The sequence below is a fragment of the Danio rerio genome, chromosome 2 (assembly GCF_049306965.1).
Source record: "Danio rerio strain Tuebingen ecotype United States chromosome 2, GRCz12tu, whole genome shotgun sequence".
NCBI classification, from domain to species: domain Eukaryota; kingdom Metazoa; phylum Chordata; class Actinopteri; order Cypriniformes; family Danionidae; genus Danio; species Danio rerio.
In genome coordinates, this window is record NC_133177.1 from 60,327,337 (window position 1) to 60,343,333 (window position 15,997).

A 15,997-nucleotide genomic window follows, 5' to 3' on the forward strand; every position below is an offset into this window, starting at 1 on the left:
TATATATTACATGCATTTTATAGTTACTTTAATTTTATATACTTATAAATTTTAATAAAGCATTTAGTACATAGCTCAATTTAAATAAAGAAAATTAAACATGCAAAAATACAATAGACATGAATATGATGTATAATTTAATATATCTAAACATTATTAACATATATTAACACAAATATATTTAAATTATAACATTTTACATTATATTTTAATTAAATAATTAATTATAAACTATCCTATGTACTAATAGTATATCAATTATAAATGTTAAATAAATAACATTTATAAAAAGTACACAATCAATGCTAAATAAAATTTATAATATTAAATAAAACATTAATAAAATAAATAATGCAAAATATTTTTACCCATTACAATTTTGCTTTAAACAACTTATAAAATAAAATTATATTCAAGCAGTACAATAATACTAGTGATATAATTGTTAAAGTGTTTAAAATTAAATAACTGCTTTAGTTTTTCTATAGTATGTGTATTTTCCATGTCTCACCTTCCATGTCACTGGCAAAACAGTAAACATCGAACAGTTCTGACGGGTCACGCTTCCCATAATTCCTCACACCTCTGCTGAACTCAGTGTGTCCGAAACAGCCGAGCTCCGGCGTCTGTACGGGATACCTGCGAGAGCATGACATATATGATCAATATATACATCAAAAGTCATCTGTTTTATAGGTAACACTTTACAATAAGCTTGCATCAGTTAGTAACTCGAACAAATAATGAACAATACATTGTTAGTAACTCACAGTGCATTAGTTAACGTGAACATGTACGAATTTGGATGTTAATAATGCATTAGTAAATGTTAAACTGAGATTAATAAATGCTGTACTAGTATTGTTTATAATTAGTTCACGTTAAATACAGTAACTAATGAAACCGTATTGTAAAGCATGGGGTGACCGCGCGGTGCCCACGAGGATCACATGAGTTGCTCGCGGGCCTGTTCTAAAAATAGCTCACCATAGCACAACATACCAGAAAGCTGCATCTAAAATTTTTGTAGCTATTCTTTATAAATCACACTTGCATTGGTGTAAAACTGAAAATGAAATTAAGTTCTACTGTATATAAAAAAACACTTTAAAAACAATTTCAGACAAATGAAGTGTTGCATATTGATATTTATCTGTTTCCTTTCATGATGAGTATCTTCACATAGATACATATCATTAACTATTAATAATAACATATATTTTAAAAAGTAAATTGAGAAAATTTGTTTTTTTTTAAGAAGTGTGTATCAAACTGGTAGCCCTTTACATTAATCGGTACCTAAGAAGTAGCTCTCAGTTTCAAAAAGAATGGTGACCCCAGTTGTAAAGCATAGAATATGAGCTAGAATATGGGCAACACGGTGGCTCAGTGGTTTGCACTGTTGCCTTACAGCAAGAAGGTTGCTGGTTTGAGTCCCAGCTCAATCAGTTGGCATTTTTCTGTGAAGTTTGCATGTTCTCCTCGTGTTGGCGTGGGTTTCCCCCAGCCCAAACACATGCACTACAGGGGAAATGATGATTTAAATTAGCCATAGTGTTTGAGTGTGTGTGACTAAGTGTGTATGGGCGTCCCAAAGTCAATGGGTTATTTCAATGGGGTTTCAGTAAAACCGCTTAAATAAGGCTTCGTGGCAAACACAAACTCAAAATAATTTCACGTTTTGTTCTACGACATAAAACACATCAGTTACAGCACACTCTTGAATTCTTAAATCGTTTATGCTTCTTTAAAAAGACGGTTGCTATCAAGTTGCTAAATGGGACTACAGGCGGTGTCAGAGACATTATACGTCATCGAGCTGATCTGGTCTGGAGTGCAGCCAAGCGGCAACCTCCTGCTCTCCCTCAGGAAGCCAATACGGAAGTAACTAAAACTGCAATTCATCCGAAATTCCGCTAGTCCTGGCCGCTCCTGGCTCCAAAACGGAGCAAATTTCAATTGAGCCCACTGTTAGAATGGCCAACTTTACAGCAGAAAAAAAGGTGTTTACAGCCTGGTACAAAGAAAGATATTGGTAAGTACAGCTAATATTATCCTTCATGACAACTGTGAGGGGGGTGAATTTTTTTATAACTCATCCGTTTCCTTTATATTAAGTTATATTAAGTTTGCATAATTAAGGGCGTGGACACTTGATTGACAGTTAGGTCTCGCTGGTCGCCGTCACGTCACCTCAGCTGACTCCTGCAGATTAGCCACTGAACTCGGCATATTTATCGTATTTCTGTGTTGTTTTATGTGGTTTTACACAGTCAACTGCCTTTTGGACTTGTTTCCTACAATTATTAGATGATATGGCATGCTGAGTGCACTTAATTGTGCTCACAAACCATTCACGTGGCCTCCGTTTCCCATGTGAGTAAAGTTATATACTTATATACCATCTCTATACATGTATTTGTTTTATTTAAGATCATTTATCATTTATATTTAGAGCTGTAATGCCCTCCAGAATCTGTCAGATTGATTAGCTGTAGGCTCTAGATCAGTCATCTGAAGCGTTGTCATACAGTGTTAAGCTGGAGTTCATCAATAGTCTTACATTAACTAACACAGACTATATCTGAAGTGTTTGGAATTAATTCGCGTTTTCCTCCTGTTGAAAAACGTCATAAGAACAATGTTTAGTGGCTCAAAACACTTTATTGATATAGTGTACAACCAAGCACAAGTGGTCAGAATACAACCGAGTCACAGGTGATAAAGTATTAAACATTCTCCCAAAGTAAAGTGTGTCTGAACCAGGTCCAAGCTAAATGCCAGCAGGTGTCTGAATCTCCGCTCACTCTCCGCCTCTTTGCCCTTGTTTGGTATCCCGCCGTGGGTGTGATGACGCGCGAACAAAATGGCGACGGTTGGCCGCGTCTACTTGTGGCTTCTTCTGCGCTCTTCAGAAACCTATGGGTGACGTCACGGACAATACGTCCATATATTATACAGTCTATGAGTGCAGCTCGCTTGTGTTGGGCATTTGGGTTTGTCTGTTATTTAGGTATTTTCATGAATATTATTTTATAGTTTGTTGTATTATTCTAATTGGGAATTCAGATTGTGTGTAGATAATTCCTTCACTTGTAAAGGCTGTCGAGACAGATTCATTTGTTGATCATTTATTTTAATGAACGATAAAGATACTGCTCACCAGTGTGTCTGTCTCTATCCTGCTCTCAGTAATGCAAACGAGTCAATAAATGTGTAAAAAGACATGCATGTTAACGGTCATTTTCACGTGATCAAGTGATTTTCGTCTTTTTTTCTTCATCTGAACACATTTAACTGCATCATAACTGCAATATTTACACTTCTTCAAAAAATGTATGGCAGATGTGACTGTATGAGCTGCTTTTCACTGTACTTCGTGACAAAAAAGGAAAATTGATTGTTGCTCTGTGTCCATGATGGAACTTGCAGGCATTTAATAGACTTGTTCCTCACGCCTCATTTCTGTCGTCTGTTAAAGTAAGCAGGCGGTGTGCATGCGAGCGATACACTTATTTAATAACATTATGTAGGCAGATTTACACACACTTTTTAAACTTTTAAAACAACCGTAAAGCAAAACAGACATATTTCCCACGTAAAAACAATCCAAAAGGTCTGTGTGTTTTTGCGTATTTATTTGTTTATAATATACAGCGTGGATTATAATATAATAAACAGAGAGATTAACTCTTTGTCATGGACAATATTTCTAAAAATGAGCATGAAAAGTCGTCAGTAGCAGGGTGGGGCTGACGTCACAGACGAGCGCCCTGAGGGCTCTGTAGTCCGTTAATAGCCTAATGTTAGCTTTTCAAGTCTTGCGTTTGAATTTAAGATCTAAAAGTGCTCAAGGTTGTATTTTCGTGTGTGGATTATCCGACTGGACAAAACGTGTAAGTGTCATGAACAGTGTGTGAACACAGAGCTTATTATTCGCAATCTTCAAAAAGCCTATAGGAAAATCCCATAAGGATTTTCACGAGGGAACCAGTTTTATGCTAGCAGCCGATTAGCCTACAAAGTGACGTCATAGTTCCTCCACTCTATTGCATGCATGTTTGGAATTTAGAGGTGTGTATGATGAATGATTTCTCCTGATGACGATGATGATATCGGTGTGTAATAATTCTGACCTGACGCTCTGGTCTGAGATCCAGCCGGCTGCGCAGTTGCTCATGCTGGAGTGAAAGGCGGCCCAGAGCTGCTCCGCCGACGCCATCACTGCCGAATTCTGCTCACACGCTCGAGACGCCTCCCAGAACGACAGAGAATAATGCTCTGCTGGACCACTGTAGTGGAACACCACACCTGAACACACACATATGTTTTGTTTTTGTGAATTGTGGGGACATTACGTAGATTTCCGTTGTTTTTATACTGCACAAACTGTATCTTCTATTACATTACCCCTACACCTACAGTTAAAGTCAGAATTATTAGCCCCCCTGTTTATTTTTTCCTTCAATTTCGGTTTAACTGAGAGCTGAATTTTTTTTTAACACATTTCTAATCATAATAGTTTTAATAACTCATCTCAAATAACTGATTTATTTTATCTGACATGATGATATTTTTAAAGATGCGTATACAGATTAAAGGTGACATTTAAAGGCCTAACTAGGTTAATTAAGTTAACTAGACAGGTTAGGGTAATTAGGCAAGTTATTTTATAATGATGGTTTGTTTTGTAGACAGTCGAAAACAAAAATAGCTTAAAGGGGCTAATAATGTTGACCCTAAAATGGTGTTTAAAAAATTAAAAACTGCTTTTATTCTGGCCGAAATAAAACAAATAAGACTTTCTCCAGAAGAAAAAATATCATCAGACATACTGTGAAAATTTCCTTCCTCTGTTAAACATCATTTGGGAAATATTTTAAAAGAAAGAAAAATTCAAAGGGGGATAATAATTCTGACTTCATATGTGCAGTTTTACTTTCTCGTTTTGTGATTTATAAGCATTTAGAGAAATGAGGACATCAGCAATGTCTTCATACTGTAATTCTCTACCTTCTTGTAATACCTATGATATTATACAGATCACATCTTATGAACACTGCGCACAGTGATTGTAAAAATAATACTATGTAGGGTTACCTTCAATTTTTGACCCTTATGTGTCTTTTTGTCAGGGATTGCAATAGTATCTGGATGCAGCCTTTAAGATGCAAGCTGAGACTGCATCACTCAGCGATGCAATGTCAGACACAATGCACTCAAATGGAGCGAGTGACGTCACTGTAGGGTTAGCTGAGCCTATTAAAAAGCATCGGATGCAGCCCAGATTGCTTTGCATCAGGTCTGCAGCCAGACCCATCTCAGAGATTGTGCAAATATTACGAAATAACAATGTACGGTTGGTGTTTTAAATTTACCGTGTGTCTTTTTAAGTTAGAAACACAATTAACTTGGTTTAAAAGAACACACACACACACACACACACACACACACACACACACACACACACACACACACACACACACACACACACACACACAGTTTGTGCACAGTGATTGTACAAATAATACAGAATAAGAAATGTACGGTTGCCTCATCTTTTTTATGTGACTCAAATTAACCTTATGTGTCTCTTTAACTTAGAAACTTGATTGAATAACGTATAATTAACATAAAAACATATGTTGTCATCATTTATTGATCATATAAATTGTTGTAGTGTATAAATAGTAATACTTTTGTCAAACTATTACAACATTAATACAACATATTATCTTAATTTATTATTTACACTTACTAAAATTAAATATATTTTGATAACATCTAGTTGTTACGGTGGCGCAGTGTGTAGCATGATGGCCTCACAGCAAGAAAGTTGCTGGTTCGAGCCCCGACTGGGTCAGTTGGCATTTCTGTGCGGAGTTTGCATGTTCTCCCCATGTTAGTGTGGGTTTCCTCTGGGTGCACCGGTCTACTTCACAGTCCAATCACATGCGTTATAGGGGAATTGATGAACTAAATTCGCTGTAGTGTATGATTGTGAATGAATCTGTATGGGTGTTTTACAGTACTGGGTTGCAGTTGGAAGGGCATCCGCTGTGTAAAACATATGCTGGATAAGTTGGCGGTTCATTCCGCTGTGGCGACCTCTGATTAATAAGGAGATAAGTCGAAAATAAAATGAATGAATAATAATATCTAATAATAATAATAATAATAATAATAATAATAATAATAATATTAATATAAATAATAATAATTTATTTTTTATTGTCATTATTATTACTACATTACTACAATATAAAAATATTATATTTTTTATTTATTACATTTAAATATATTTTAATACTATTTAATAATAATAATAAAAAATAATAACTATTATTATTATTTATTCATTTATTTTCCTTAGTCCCTTTATTAATCAAGGAAATTATCCAGCATATGTTTTACAATGGGATGCAATCCAGTACTGGGAAACACACACTCATTCACACAAACACTCATACAATCGACAACTTGAGTTCATCCAATTCCCCTATAGCGCATGTGTTTAGCCAGGGGGAAACCAGAGCACCCAGAGGAAACCCACGCCAACATGAGAAGAACATGCAAACTCCACACAGAAATGCCAACTGACCCAGCCGGGGCTTGAACTAGTGACCTTCTTGCTGTAAGGTGATGGTGCTAACCACTGCGCCACTGTGCCGCCATAATTATTTTTATTGTTATTTTTTTATTAATATTATATTTTAGTTTTCATGTAATGTGTATCAGTTTTATGAGTAACTATTTACACACAACTTTAATACATTTATTTCAGAATAATTAGAATTTTGTTCAGAATTTTTTTATTTTGTTTTTGCTTTATTTTGAAATGTTACATTTTTGTATCTTTGTTTTATTTTTGTGTTATATCCACAGTCAAATATTATCATAATGATACAGATAAATTATTATTCAATATTTCGGTTTGCTTTAATCATTTTTTTCTCTTAATTTTAATTCGTTCATTCATCCATTCATCTTCTGCCACTTTTCCGGTGCCAAGACCAGCAGTCTTCGGAGAGAACCCCAGACTTCCCTCTTCCCAGACACTTCCTCCAGGAAGATCCCAAGGCGTTCCCAGGACAGCCGAGAGACATAGTCCCTCCAGCGTGTCCTGGGTACTCCCTGAGACCTCCTCCCGGTGGGAGATGCCTGGAACATCTCCCTAGGTAGGCGTCCAGGAGACATCAAAAACAGATGCCAGAGCCACCTCAGCTGACTTCTCTCAATGTGGAGGAACAGCAGCTCTACTCCGAGCTCCTCACCCTATCCATAAGAGTGCGCCCTGCCACCTATCGAAGGAAACTAAACTCTGAAACTCTTTATTTTCAGATTTTGGTTTTGTTTTACTATATAATAATAGTTAGTCACGTTTATTTCCACCGTGCTTCACACACAACCCTTTACTGTAAAGAAGATAGTACTTTACAACTTAGATGAACCGAGCTCAGTGTTGTTGATGCATTCCAGTTCAATGACTATCAAAGTTATTGTCATCATTCATTAAGTTTCTCCTTTCACTGTCAGCGCAGATAAATCCTCAATATCCTGAATATTAATAGTTGTTTACGGCAGGTTATTTATGTGGATCATTTCAGCTGATTTATGTGCAGTTTGCAGTGATTTCCCTCATTAAGCCTCACCTGTTCTCAGGTCATCAATCAGACACTTCTAATTAAAGAGTTGTGGCCGATTAACCAGTTAATGAGGATGTGGAAATGAGAATAAAGCAGAGCTGAAGTTTGAGGGACAGCAGTGTGGTTTTAACTGTCTGACCGCACATAATGAGAGGTCATTCATTCAGACTCTGCTAATGAGCCGTGGGTTCACTTTATCATAATAACCCCATCACTGCGGCTTACCTAACACAGATTAACGGTTCATTCAACCTACGGATAATAACTATAAATATATCGATAAACACAGTTTTTTGCATTACCCATTTGTCACCAGCAGATTGTGCTTTGTTTCTAACGCATCTGACCAGTGAGTTCAGCTCCTTTAATTTATTTAATCAACTGAAATTAGGGATCGTTTGTGTAGTGGAATAAAAACAACACAAATTACTTTCACCAGCATGTTTAAAGTGGGCAACAAAGATGCTGAAACTATACTGGATGCATGAGATGCATTTATTTGTAAGGCCCATTCACACCAATCTTGATAACTCTAAATAAATACCGATAACTATTTGTGTCCACATCAGCAAACAATATCGATCTGTTTATTTTTAGATTATGCTTTTGTTGCATTAACCCCCGTGTAACCAGCAGATGTCCTCATTGTGCTACATTTCTAGCGCATCTGACCAGTGAATCCAGTTCGTGTAATTGGTGTAATAAAATCATTAAAACAAAATTATATATATATATATATAAAATAAGCAAATAAGCACTCATTATAACCGAGGTCTGCAGAAGAGCATCTCTGAACACACAACACGTCCAACCTTGAGGCGGATGGGCTACAGCAGCAGAAGACCACACCGGGTGCCGCTCCTGTCAGCTAAGAACAGGAAACTGAGGCTACAATTCACACAGGCTCAACAAAACTGGACAATAGAAGATTGGAGAAACGTTGCCTGCTCTGATGAGTCTCCATTTCTTCTGACACATTCGGATGGTCGGGTCAGAATTTGGCATCAACAACATGAAAGCATGAATCCATCCTGCCTTGTATCAATAGTTCAGGCTGGTGGTGGTGGTGTAATGGTGTGGGGGAGATATTTTTGGCACACTTTGGGCTAATTTGTACCAATTGAGCATCGTGTCAATGGTTCCTTAAACATGACAATGAGTTCACTGCACTCAAATGGCCTCCACAGTCACCAGATAGACCCTTTGGGATGTTATGAAACAGGGGGATTGACATCATGGATGTACCGCTGACAAATCTGCAGCAACTGTGTGATGCTATCATGTCAATATGGAGCAAAATCTCTGAGGAATATTTCCGGTACCTTGTTGAATCTATGCCACGAAGGATTAAGGCAGTTCTGAAGGCAAAAAGGGTCCAACCTGGTACTAGTAAGGTGTACCTAATAAAGTGGCCGGTGAGAGTATATATCATTTAAAACATACATTTCGAATAAATAATAATAATTTTTTTATTTATTGAAATAAAAGTTTTCAATATACTAGTATTTACTTTAAAACGCAATTTAAATACTAAACTAGGCAAGTCATTGGACCAGAGTGTAGGCAATCGAAGAAAAAAATCCTAAGGTGATAATAATATTGACCTTTTAAGAAGGCTTTTATTCTAGCCAAAGTAAAAGAAATAAGACTTTCTAATAAATTCCCAAGAAAAAAATGTAAACATAACTTGGGAAACATTTGAAAAACAATTAAAATTTCACAGGAGGGCTAATAATTTTGCCTTTAACTTCATACACACACAATTTAGTGAATAATATGTCTAATATTAATAATCATAATAATATTAAAATAATAATCCTGCACCTGTGACCTCCAGATGTACGGTGTCCTGCTCGTAGTTTTCCCCCAGAGCGACGTGGCATCTGAAGGTCCCGCTGTCGTTGTATCTGAGTCGCGAGAGCTCCAGGGAGGCGTTCAGCTGGTTTTTGGAGTATCCGGGCAGACGGAGGCGTCCTGCGAATGCCTGGTGGACCCGCAGCACCCCATCCCGAGCCGACACCACCGTCCGCTGCTGCGCTCCAGACCCGTGGGTCCAGTGGATGAAGGGCCCATGAGGAGGAGAGGATGCTGCGGCCGGGAGAGTGAAAACACATGGCAGGAGGACGGAGGAGGACAGGGGACGGCGGAGAGGAGGAGCAGTGACCCGCCGCACCGTCACTGCAGACTCAGATGAACACACACCTGAACACAGACAGACAGACAGAGGAGGAGAATATGGTTATGTGATGCATTCAACTGCATATACTATGTTGCTGTTATTTTTGTTGTGGAATTGTTTTTGAGGATTTTTTTAATATACTATTTTATTTATTGGGCAGCACGGTGGCTCAGTGGGTAGCACAATCGCCTCACAGCAGGAAGGTGGCTGGTTCAAGGCCTTGGCTGGGTCAGTTTGCGTGTCTGTGTGGAGTTTGAATGTTCTGCTCATGTTGCCGTGGGTTTCCTCCGGGTGCTCCGGTTTCCCCCATGTGGTATAGGAGAATTGGCTAAGCTAAATTGTTTAAAGTGTATGTGTGCGAATGAGAGTGTATAGTTGTTTCCCAGTGATGGGTTGCAGCTGGAAGGGCATCTGCTTTGTAAAACATATGCTGGATAAGTTGTCGGTTCATTCCGCTGTGGCGACCCCAGATTAATAAAGGGACTAAGGCGGAAAAAAATGCATGAATGAATGAATACATTTTATTTATTTATTTATTTATTTATTTATTTATTTATTTCCATTTGGCACAAGAAAATAATGACGTTATATATTTTAAACGTATTAATTGAATTGCATTTTTAATATTTTAATTTTTAATGTTTTAATTTAATTAAATTTTAATAAAGTAAATAAAAATAAATAAAAATAAAATATTAATAATTCAATCAAATTAATAAAATAAAAATTTATATCTTTAAATTAAATTTAACTAAATTAAATTAAATGTATTTAATTCATTTAAATAAATTTATTAAAATAAAATAAAATAAAATTAAATTAAATGTTTTGTAATTAATTTAATTTAACTAAAAGTTATAACTATTTCCCTGGGAATAAGTAGGGGACAATATTTAATGGTACTTTTATTTATTTTATTTTAGTGGACATTTATTTAAATAACAAAAAAATATATTTTGTGATTTGCAACTGTTATTACCTATTAATTTACTTTGTGTATGATTTATTAGTGTTATGTTAATTGGGCTTTACAGAGAGTATTTCTTTTTAATTTAAGAAAACTATGTCATTCCTAGTCTAGTTCGTACTAGATGTTTATGCCATTTATTTTATTATTTATTACTACAGTCTTCAGTGTCACATGATGATCCTTAAGAAATCATTATAATATTATGATCTGATTATCAAAAAACATTTATAATAATAATAATAATTATTATTATTTTTATTATTAATATTATTAGCAATATTCCAAAAAATTATACTTTTGCACTTTATTTAAAAAAATATCCTTCAATTAAAAGATTGCTTATACTTGTGTAACTTTAATGCCTCCCTGATAAATAAAAGTATTAGTTTCTTTTAAACATAGTTATTATTGTTCTTCTTATTATTATTGTTATTGTTATTATTGTTGTTATTATCATTGTTGCTATTATTGTTATTGTTTTTATTATTCTTGTTATCATTATTATTTTTGTGATGTAAATGTAAAGAAGAAAGGCGGAGCCTAAAAATAAAGCCACACCCCCAACTAAATATTCAGTTTCAGTTGGAAATCTGTCATCATACTCAAATAAAAGTCTGCAAATACTTCCAGTTCACACAGACTTACTACTTTAATCACAAATGCAATGAACTTATCACGTGACCGTGAAGACATTAATAATGATTTTTTTTATTTTTATTTTTTAATCAAATAATTCTGTAAACAAGCACCAATATTGATAACAATAAGACTCGCATTATATACATATAATGATTTATGTCATACTTTACAATAAGGTTTGATTAGTTAAAGTATTCACTAACATAAACGAATAATGAACAATACTTGTACAGCATTAATTAATCATAGTTTAACATTTACTAATGCATTATTAACATGCTAATGGATTTAGAGTGAACAAACTAACAACGAATGACTTTATTTTCATTAACTAAAATAAACAAACGTAATAAATGCTGTTATGAATGTGCTGCTCATTGTTTGTGATGTTAATAATTAACTACTGTATAATACAACCACTTTATTGTAAAGTGTTACCATTATTTCTGAAAGATAATACGAGACTAAAGACTTCAGTAAAGCTGCTGAAAACTCTTCTTTCGATCTCATGAATGAATTCAACGTCAATGTCAATTTTATTTATATAGCACTACTGTTTGTTTGTTTGCTTTATTTATAAAGCACATTTAAAAACAACAGATGTTGACCAAAGTGCTTCACAAAAACACCAGCATACAAAATCTATACCTATATATAAAAATAGCCAAAATATATAAAACAGATTAAAATAAATTAATTAAAATCAAAAGGCAAGAGGCAGAAGGTGATTTTTTAGATGAGACTTAAAAGCACTAAGTGAAAAGCATGACCTAATATGTAAAGGCAGACCATTTCACAGTCTGGGGGCTACAGCAGAAAAAGCCCCGTCACCTCTGGATTTCAATCGTGTTTTTGGGGACAACTAGCTGAAACTTGTTTTCCGACTTGATTGGCCTCAATGAAGTGTGCCAGTGAAGAAGCTCAGAGATATAACTAGGTGCCAGACCATTCAAAGTTTTAAAAACAAGTAGCAATAACTTATATTGAATCCTAAATGGGACTGGGAACCAGTGAAAAGATGATAAAACTGGTGAGATACTAGACATTTTTTGTCCCAGTTCAAAGCCTAGCAGCTGCATTTTGAATCATCTGCAGGTGTGCAATTGATGCCTGTAAAACTCCTGAATACAAAGAGTTAAAGTAGTCCAACCTGGACATAATAAAAACATTGATAATGGTTTACAGCTCTTTAGAACAGGGCTTTCCAAACTTTTCAGCCTGCGACCCCCAATATGACGATGCCAGTGACTCGCGACCCCCAATATCCTGGTTATGAATACAGAAACCTTGCATGCAATGTCACACACACACCAATACACCCAGGTATATTCTTTGTTTAATGTCAGTGCTTTAAATGGGTCAGAAACTTTAACCTGGTGTTATAAAAATCAATCTGCTGCATCTGACGCGATTGCTGTGTCTTTAATATAATGAAATTACCACTGGGGTCGCAATCCAATAGAACTAGTAACTATAAGCTACTATAGTAACTATATAGTAATTATAAACGACTATATTTTTTTCTCTTCAGTAGGTTATGGATAAAATATGGTCATTCTTATATGATTTAATAATAATAAATAGATTTTTTTAAATCACCAGGCGACCCTCCTTCATTGTCCCGCGACCCCTCGAGGGGTCCCGACCCCCACTTTGAGAACCCCTGCTTTAGAAGACAGAAAAGGCTTCAATTTGGCAATCTTCCTTAACTGATAGAAACCACTTTTGACGACTGAATTTTTTTGTTTGTCGAACTTTAACTCAGTGTCAAAAGTAACTCCAAGATTTTTTGCGTGACTGTGGAACTTAAGCTTGATCAAACCAAATTGATCAATAGTAGATTCACAGACACTCAGAGGGGCAAACACAAGTACTTCAGTACTTTTATACACAACCAAAGGTTGACCAATGTGCTGAACAATACAAATCACAAAGAACAAGTATAAAATTATAGCTAAAACAAACAATTCTCACTGATAAAATGCCAAATCAAAAAGGTAAGTTTTCAACCTAGATTTTTTTATTAAAGAATGCAAATATACAACCACAATCAGGAGATCGATATAAGAGGCATACAAAGGAGAAAAATACCAATTACATTAGTTGCAGAAAGAGAAAAGATGAACAAAATAAAGGAAGGGGTGAGTAAATTACAATTGTATAAAAGTGTAAAGCGTTCTAACTCAAATCAGAGTCAATAGACAACAGTTCTTCATGTAGAACCAGGAATCTGACACATTGTTTTGTTTTTACACATACGGAAATATTTGAGCAGTGAGTCAACTTCAATTAGAAAATGTCGAAAAGTAGGGACTGAAGCCATGCATTTTTGCTTATGTTAAAAAAAAATAATTCAAACAAGATAAAAAAGTTGAAGATAAATTCTTTAGATTTATGTGAAGATTAGTAGTGTGATATCCAGAGAGGCAATTGCAGATTAGGAAGGGAAGTGGAGACTAAATAGTTGAGTTTTTAGTGGTTTCTTGAAGACAGCGAGTGACTCTGCTGTTCTGATGCAGTTAGGGAGTTCATTCCACCAACTGGGCAGATTGAGCGTGAGTGTTCGCGAAAGTGATTTCTTCCCTCTTTGGGATGGAACCACGAGGCGACGTTCATTCACAGAACGCAAGTTTCTGGATGGCACATACATCTGCAGAAGTGAGAGCAGATAAGAAGGAGCAAAGCCAGAAGTCGCTTTGTAAGCAAACATCAGAGCTTTGAATTTAATGCGAGCAGCAACTGGCAGCCAGTGCAAACGGATGAGCAGCGGAGTGACATGTGCTCGTTTAGGTTCATTAAAGACCACTCGTGCTGCTGCGTTCTGGAGCAGCTGAAGAGGCTTGATAGAGTTAGCTGGAAGCCCGGCTAGTAGAGACACCTTTGCACAATCTTTTAAACTAAAAGTTTGTGCAAAGGAGGGGAGTTTAAATAACGATAGAGGTCAAACCAAAATTTATGAACAAATTCACACGTACAAAATATATTAAAGTTTCATCATCCTAACTTTAGATTTAAAAACAGACAGAGATGATATATACCTAATATAGAGGGGCAGAGCATTCCACAAGGTAAGACCAGCTACTGCGAAACCCCGGTCACCCCTGCATTTCAGCCAAGACTTTGGGATGTATAATAGTCTCTGGTTAGAAGACCGAAGAGACCGACCAGGCTGATCAACAGGTCTAACAGGTAGGAAGGAGCTAGGCCATTTAGAGATTTAAAAACAAGGATAATTCAAGTTTTAAAAATATGGAAATTATAAACTAGAATACCAGTTCACTATTTTTTACTGTATCAAACACAGCCTCGGTGAACAGAAGAAACAAAAGCACAAAACCTCCCTGATAACAGCTCTTTCCCCCCAGCAGACTGACACAAACATGTGTTCAGTTCAAGAGGAAAGGTTATCCTGTCCAAAAACTGTGATAGCGCAGTATCTCCGGCATTTATTTACAGCGAGACTCTCTCTGAACACCTTTCCCACTGCTCACACACAGATGCTGTTCACAGATATCGAGAGTGTAAATAAGCTGGAAAAAAGTGAGAAACGGAGACAAACATTCACTCTAATCCACTCGCTCCCGGTCTACCCAAACCATCTGTACACGCAAACGCACAGAAAATCAACTCCGTCTGCTTGACTGCGTATGGATTTAGGGATGAGTGTATCTCGCAGCGCTGGAATAATGATATCAGTGATGAATCTGCATTTAGATGGCCTGGATTAACACCCGCAGCTCTGTCTTTGTGCAGAAAACCAAGACATTTTCCTCCATAATGAGACACAAACTCAAACACGTGCGGCTGCATTTTAACTAAACATGCCTGATTCACTACAAAACACAAGCAAAATGAAAATAACATTATTATTATTATTATTATTACACTTTTTCTCAGTGGCTTTGGTGCGTTTCTCACAACACTATTCACATTTGATCAACAGTTAATGCATTTCTCAAAACAATTAGTCATTTGTGCACATCCAAGTAGCAGTTTCTCATTCCTTCCAACAAATTGTGAATGCTTTTGGTTATTCATCAGTTACTTTCATTCAACTCTCTGCTATTTATAACCTTATCATTTGCTTATGTCATGTCAGTCAAAATGAACTAAACTTGTGAATGTTGAATAGTCACTCCATATAAAACTAACAGTCCTCATTGCTGCAGTTCAAAGCGAGCATCAGGATAGGGAAGAAAGGGGATTTAAGTGACTTTGACTGTGGCATGGTTGTTGGTGCCAGACGGGCTGGTCTGAGTATTTCAGAAACTGCTGATCTACTGGGATTTTCACGCACAACCATCTCTAGGGTTTACAGAGAATGATCCGACAAAGAGGAAATATCCAGTGAGCGGCAGTTCTGTGGGCGCAAATGCCTTGTTGAGGTCAGATGTCAGAGGAGAATGGCCAGACTGGTTCCAGCTGATAGAAAGGCAACAGTAACTCAAATTAGCACTCGCTACAACCGAGCTCTGCAGAAGAGCATCTCTGAACACACAACACGTCCAACCTTGAGGCGGATGGGCTACAGCAGCAGAAGACCACACCGGGTGGCGCTCCTGT

General features: G+C 36.3%; 1 protein-coding gene and 1 long non-coding RNA gene across 9 annotated transcripts in view; one reads left to right on the forward strand and one right to left on the reverse strand.

The window, feature by feature from the left end:
* Nucleotides 1-9,046, forward strand: part of LOC141379208 (uncharacterized) — a 28,071-nt gene extending 19,025 nt beyond the window's left edge. The window contains exons 3-4 of the long non-coding RNA XR_012395316.1: nt 8,550-8,647; nt 9,011-9,046. This is a non-coding gene — a long non-coding RNA (uncharacterized lncRNA). The remainder of the gene's footprint in view (nt 1-8,549; nt 8,648-9,010) is intronic.
* ncana (neurocan a) overlaps nt 1-15,997 on the reverse strand; it is a 248,356-nt gene that overhangs the window by 77,539 nt on the left and 154,820 nt on the right. For all 8 annotated transcript variants that reach the window (XM_073931819.1, XM_073931821.1, XM_073931830.1 and 5 more), the window contains 3 exons: nt 9,471-9,848; nt 4,137-4,311; nt 512-639 (listed from right to left, as the gene is read on the reverse strand). In XM_073931819.1, coding sequence (XP_073787920.1) covers nt 512-639; nt 4,137-4,311; nt 9,471-9,848 — 681 coding nt within the window. The remainder of the gene's footprint in view (nt 1-511; nt 640-4,136; nt 4,312-9,470; nt 9,849-15,997) is intronic.